Source organism: Drosophila obscura, unplaced genomic scaffold (genome assembly GCF_018151105.1).
Source record: "Drosophila obscura isolate BZ-5 IFL unplaced genomic scaffold, ASM1815110v1 contig_75, whole genome shotgun sequence".
Taxonomy (NCBI): domain Eukaryota; kingdom Metazoa; phylum Arthropoda; class Insecta; order Diptera; family Drosophilidae; genus Drosophila; species Drosophila obscura.
This window is the reverse complement of record NW_024542867.1, coordinates 156,088-162,175: the sequence shown is the minus strand read 5'-3', so window position 1 is coordinate 162,175 and position 6,088 is coordinate 156,088. Positions and strand designations below refer to the sequence as shown.

The 6,088-nt window shown below is 32.7% G+C and overlaps 2 protein-coding genes across 2 annotated transcripts; both read right to left on the bottom strand.

Annotated features, from left to right (window-relative positions):
* Positions 1 to 368: 368 nt before the first annotated feature.
* On the bottom strand, positions 369 to 4,672 carry LOC121405148. The gene is made up of 3 exons (XM_041595754.1): positions 4,203 to 4,672; positions 2,738 to 4,127; positions 369 to 2,671 (listed from the first exon to the last, which is right to left on the bottom strand). Exons 1-3 carry the CDS (start codon positions 4,440 to 4,442, stop codon positions 369 to 371), a joined length of 3,933 nt encoding a protein of 1,310 aa, XP_041451688.1. The 5' UTR covers positions 4,443 to 4,672.
* Positions 4,673 to 4,834: 162 nt separating this feature from the next.
* On the bottom strand, positions 4,835 to 5,564 carry LOC121405129. Its single transcript, XM_041595735.1, has 2 exons — positions 5,489 to 5,564; positions 4,835 to 5,375 (listed from the first exon to the last, which is right to left on the bottom strand). The coding sequence occupies exon 2, from the start codon at positions 5,305 to 5,307 to the stop codon at positions 4,915 to 4,917; it is 393 nt and encodes a 130-aa protein (XP_041451669.1). The 5' UTR covers positions 5,308 to 5,375; positions 5,489 to 5,564; the 3' UTR covers positions 4,835 to 4,914.
* Positions 5,565 to 6,088: the final 524 nt, after the last annotated feature.

Sequence of the window (6,088 nt, the reverse complement as noted above, 5' to 3'; positions counted from 1 at the left end):
AAAAGTCAAGTCTACCAATCCTGTAACATATGAACTGGAGGACTATAAGGGGGAAATGATCAAAGGCTCCTTTTATGATCAAGAACTCCAAAAAGTGAAAGATGAAAATGCTTTCTTAGTTGAAAAAATAATCCGAAGAAAACATGATAAAGTTTTTGTTAAATGGTTAGGGTTTGATGAAACACACAATTCATGGATAGATAAAAAGAATTTATTAAAATAATTAAACATCAAACAATTTTTGATGTTGTTTTTTTTATTTTTTATATACATACATTTTTCATTAAAAGTTATACAAAATATATACAAAATATACAATTACTTATCATATTTTTATACTAAATCTAAATATATTCAATTCAGATTACTTATACAATATTTTGTGTATCATTACTAGAATATAAAATATTTTGAATTTCAAAGTGATTATGAGCTAATGTTGAAATATTATCAGGCAATATAAATCTCTTGTCATCCTTATAATTAAGACTTATCTTATTTACAATTTCAGTATATATTTTATGACCTCTACTTCGAATAACTCTCTGCTGACCATAATAAGTTTTTTTATGTTTAATGCATTCAATATAATGATCATGCGATAATCTTTTCACTACTGACTTTTTGACTCCTTTAACCTTTTTTACGTTATCAAAGTCAGAGCTATCATCTTTTGCAACTAAATATGAGTATGCTTTTGCTTTTAATCCTGCAAAAGAGGTCATTATCCGACCTGCATTTTCGTCTTTCATTAAACCTAGTTCCTTGTTATTAGCACGATGTATACCGAATCTGTTTGAGGTTTGATAGTTTGATGTGTCAAAGCGACTAGGATTGTCTTTAATTAGTTCATAAAAATCTTCTTCTGATGATATAATAAATGAATCTGTATCCATATAAAGTATTTTTGATGATGGACATTTTACAGAATGGAAATTATAGAAATAGTCGTACATTAACCATTTTGAAAGTTCTAATACACTAACTCCAATGTATATGGGTTTATCATAATAAATTTTTGATTTAGTTGATTCAATTGCAGCTAAATTATCTCCAAAGACTTCAACACTGTGAAAATTATGTCTAGCTATGCGTTGTCTAAACCCTGCGGAATTCTGTCTGGATTCATAATTTTTGACTAATGCAACCTCACGACGCTTTTCTACATTTTCCATCGTTTTGCCGTATACGGCATTGACCATTAATTTAAAAAAGTTTATCTCAAACTCATTTACAGCTAATTTTCTTAGTGTTGTATTTAGGTCAATATAAGGCTTTAACCAACAGGACTGTTTAAAAGATAGTATTCGAGATATTTTTTCTACAATCATACCTTGCTCTATACATAACTGCAGCTGTTTTAAATGTATTATATAATTCTTTTTATCTGATAAATCAGCTATTAATTTGGGCTGCTTTCCTCCTGGCGGAATTTTATTTTCGGGGCAGAATGGTAAACTATTATGTTTATTATGAACATTTTTAGGATATTTCAGATCTACTTCTAATATGTATCCTATATTACCTCTGGCTGATATATTAAGAGCGTTGAAAGATAAAATTTCATTATTACTTAGAAATTTAAAATTGGAATATGGAAGTGGTTGACTCATAGCCCATCCATATAAATTGTTGGCGTCAATATATGTCAGGTAGTTTATAGGATCGCTAGACTTGAATTTGTCATTTAAGTATTTGTTATTTGCTGTAGCGATCCTTTGGGTACATTGAGTCAACCCTCCCCGGACTGCAGTTTTTAAAAAGTTATAAATATCAGGATCACTTATAAGTTCCAATTCTATCTTTGTGTATTTAAGCATTGCATCCCATGAAACTGAAGGAGCAGTAACATAATTAATGGGATCTAGTCTGTATACTCGTGAACAAAGAGTTCTAAAATTTTCGAATACATCGGCAAGAATTAGAACATCGCTTTCCAAGTATAATTTTAAGTAATCTCTAATACTAGTACAGTTAAACATTCTCCACACGCTCTGAGCAAAGTTATAATCTTCCACGCTACATTCCTCATCATTCAGAGAATTATAAAAATATTCCCTTGAAGGGAGCTGGGATTCCTCAAATTTTTGAAAACTATCTAAATAGTCATAGGGAAATACTCCTTTTCTTCGTAGCATGTCAAATTTTTCGTTTTGATATTTGCTGTTCAATATTTTGAAATTGGATACATCCATATAGCTAGCAAGTTTTTCTAAGCTCGAATTTAAAAATCTATTTGAATCTATGTATCTTATTTTATATTGATGAAGATGTGAATCAAGCTTGCAAGTTTGAGTTAACGCAATATATAACTCTTTATTGCAAGGAATGGGTTTCAATTCATCTCTTATCGATGTTACAAATAAGTGGATGTCATATCGAGACAAGTTGTGACACACTACAGGGAAAAAGGGATCGCTTAATCTAAATGTTTGCTTACAGACCTTATGAATAGGCCCTACATATTGGCCCGTGAATTGATTGAAGTATTTTTCACGATCATCAACCAAAATTTGCTCATCGCAGGCACAGCACGCTTCGTGTTCCTGACAGTCTTCATCCCAAATATTGAATTCATATATGGGCTTTTTACTAGATTTCCAGTACTTCTCATAAAGGCCATCAGTTTTAGCCCTAAGCACTTGACAGAATTTTTCAATACAATCAGGTCCTGAAATAACGAAGTCGTAATGCTTAGAGTTTATTTATATTTATTTATTTATTTTATAATATTTACCTTCATATGTCCACATCTCATTTAGATGAGGATTGTATTTATGTGCAACATAAAATGAAACTGCACATGCTGTATGCCTCTGCGCCATAGTAGTCGATGATTTGGAGGGATCATTAAGATTTCTATGGAAATTTTCCAAAACAGCTTCGATGTCAGCATAAATTACGACTGGGGGTGAAAGTTTTTTCGACCAACTTTTAAATATGGTTTTAGTATTGGGTTCTGGATATAGAGCCGCAACTTTTCCACACTCCTTAGTGTCGTGAATAGTATTTGTAGTACTATAAAATTGCAAACAGTTATCGCAAAAATATGCTGCACTATGAGATTTACTATGTTGGGAATAGCATAACTTCTTCATGCACGTTATATAGGCATAATGCATCATTTGCATATCACTATTGATGCCTAGCAAGTTTATATGATTAGGACGAATTTTATTAGTCCTCACTGTGGGTCCCACAACGTTTTTACCATTATCATCAATTTCATATATATTGATGCTGAAATCCTCATTGGCTTTTTCGAATCGCTTTATTCCTTTGCTTGTTATTGGAAACTCAATCTCAGAAAAATCGAGTCTAAAACCGTTATAATGAATTATTTCCTGGTTTATGTTTAAAATGCGATAGCTTGATGGGATTGCTAATTTGTCTCGAGCCAACCTTTTTTCAACTGATCTTGTAAATGTAGTTTCTGCATGTCTTTTATATGCTAATGATGCTAAAATACACCACTTGAAACAAAAATCATCTACATTTTTAACATTGATGATAGCATTTCGTGATTTTATTTTTTTAGGAGCTTCTATATACCCCCTTGCAGGGATGTGTTCCAGTTTAATTATTGTTAACTCAAAATATTTAAAATTTTTTATAGCCCAACCTGAATCCTTCTCCTGGAATTCGCTGCTTAAAGTTATAAGGTTTTCCAGAGCGTTATTTAAGTGTTCATCAATGAACTCTTGCTCATATATGGGTTTGTATGAAGTTATGAAATGCTTCATTGTTTCTGTCAAGGTTTCATCATCAGTTTGCTTGACATACAGACCATATACTTTTAAATTGAACTTTACGGCTCTGTACTCGCTCAAACAACAATTAAGTAAATTGATTATATCATTTTTACAATCATTATAAAAATCTTTTAAGTCAATCCGATTACTTTTACTGGATTGAACCCGATATGATTTTATGGGAAATTTCGAGTTTGATGCCAGGTTGATAATATTAGGATTGTTATGTATTTGGTCTGCAGCGGCATTCTTATGCTTTTCAGACATAATATGGCGCTTTTCCTTCGAGGGAGTGTAACTCTCACCGCATATTGCACAGTCAATGTTTTCCGCTGGTGCATTCATTCTAGGCCGTTTTGAAGATCTTGAAGTTGACTGTTCTCGGAGGTCAGTTGTCGAAGAAGATTTCCTCATTAGCACGTTGAAAGCATTTCTTTGAGCAGAACATACCTCATAATGAGAGTCTAGCTCTGCTAAGTCGAGGAAATTCAAACATAGATCGCACTCAACTTTTTTCTGGGGACCTAAGCAACTCTCATAATGAGAGTCGATCTCTGTTCCCTCTAAGGATTTATAGCATAGATTGCACTCAATCGGAATCCGCGGTCCTACGCAACTGTCGTAGTGAGAGGCGAACTCTGTTAATTTAACAAACTCTGAACACATAGTGCACGCGATTTCGGGATTCATTTTGAAATTTTTATATTTTGTTTGATCACTTTCACTATTAGAAGAGAACTAAGAGTTTTTCATAAAAAGCGTTCTATTTATCTGCCTAACGCCTACTCAGTCTTTTGTATTCAACAGGTTCAGTACTCGTTTAAAACCGGTTTCAAAACGATTTCTTCTGCTGACTATGTAATAATAGGATGTGAAATTCAACCAATAAATACATTCAATACCAGGTACCTATACCTGAAATGCACTTATTCTTTTGTGTAATCCTCGCTTGGAAAACCTGTTTCAAACGAATCCTATGATTCTCTGGGGGATGTAACATGTAATAGTAGGAAGTGAAATTCACCCAATCAGAAGTAAGGAAACATTGAAAATAAATTTCTTAAATGTAGTATTCTATTTATTATACCTATGTATGTATGTATATAATATTATGATTAGAAAAATACATCGAATATTTTTATTATACATATGCTTTCTCGCCTTATTTAAATCCAGCCTCAGTTCTTTCCAACGCCGCTATTAACTCAGCGTCATCTTCATCCCGAAGTAGATCCCTGAGTCGATCCCTTTCACCGCAGTCTTGATCATCGACCAAATCGAAAATATGATCATCATCCGGAAAAACGAATGGCGTTTCAGTCATGGAGTCCTCACCGACATATTCCTCAAAAATGTATTGTGATGATATCATGAGGTCATCATCCTCACTATCATCATCCCATTTAATCTCATTAATAGGATTCCAATTCCTCTCGAGATAATTTTGGGTTTTAATTCTAAAAATCAGTGACAGGTCCACGGAGTCTGGCTGAGAATCCAGATTTATGGTTTCCTCCGGTTGCGACTCAATAAAAATGACCTCTAGGTTATCCATCTTTGTATACAGTTTACTAGTTTCTGTAATAGCTTATAGCTGTGAGTAGCTATTATATAGGCACTCAACTATAGGACAGTGTTGGGAATACAATACAGAGAAGGAATTTAAACATAATAGTAAAAAAAGGTTTAAGGTCAACGAGATCCTTTTACAGGTAAATGCTTTGGAAAAAAACTACCTCTAAACTATCACATCAGATATAGTTCAAGGAGATGAAAAACCTGTTTGACAGTGTTTTCGAAGAGCCTGAGTGAGAGGAAGGATCAAAGGGTAGAACTCGTTTAGAGAGAGAGAGAGGGAGAATGTAAGGATTGATTTTGATTTGTCACAATTTTCAGGTAAAAAAAAAATCGATATTGATTTTACAGAATTTCCAGAGGAGAAAAGAACTTAGTTCACATTTTCACCGATAGGTGGCGCCACCAAGTAGTAATGAAAAGGGACCTTCTTCGTATATTTACTATAAAAAGTTCTCTTTGCATTCATCTTATACTTTTATTCATTGATTGCACATCCTATATATAAATATAGGTAACTCTACTCTTGAAGGATATGATTATGGTAAATATCAGAAACTAAAACCATATATATTTTTATAAATTATTTTATTTCAACATGATCATGGTAAATATCAGAAACTGAAACCATTTATTTTCCCAAAACAATATGAAAAAATATTTATTTTGAACATGATCATGGTAAATATCAGAAACTGAAACCATTTATTTGAAAACCACATGTTGCTGAGAATAGGGTTGTTGAATCAAATATCATGTTT

Coding starts and splice junctions, on each gene's coding strand:
- LOC121405129 (XM_041595735.1), bottom strand. CDS start 5,307: ATGGATAACCTAGAGGTCATTTTTATTGAGTCGCAACCGGAGGAAACC.
- LOC121405148 (XM_041595754.1), bottom strand. CDS start 4,442: ATGAATCCCGAAATCGCGTGCACTATGTGTTCAGAGTTTGTTAAATTA. Junction 4,128..4,202: donor AGCTAGACTCTCATTATGAG/GTATGTTCTGCT, acceptor CTCCGAGAACAG/TCAACTTCAAGATCTTCAAA. Junction 2,672..2,737: donor TGAGATGTGGACATATGAAG/GTAAATATTATA, acceptor TCGTTATTTCAG/GACCTGATTGTATTGAAAAA.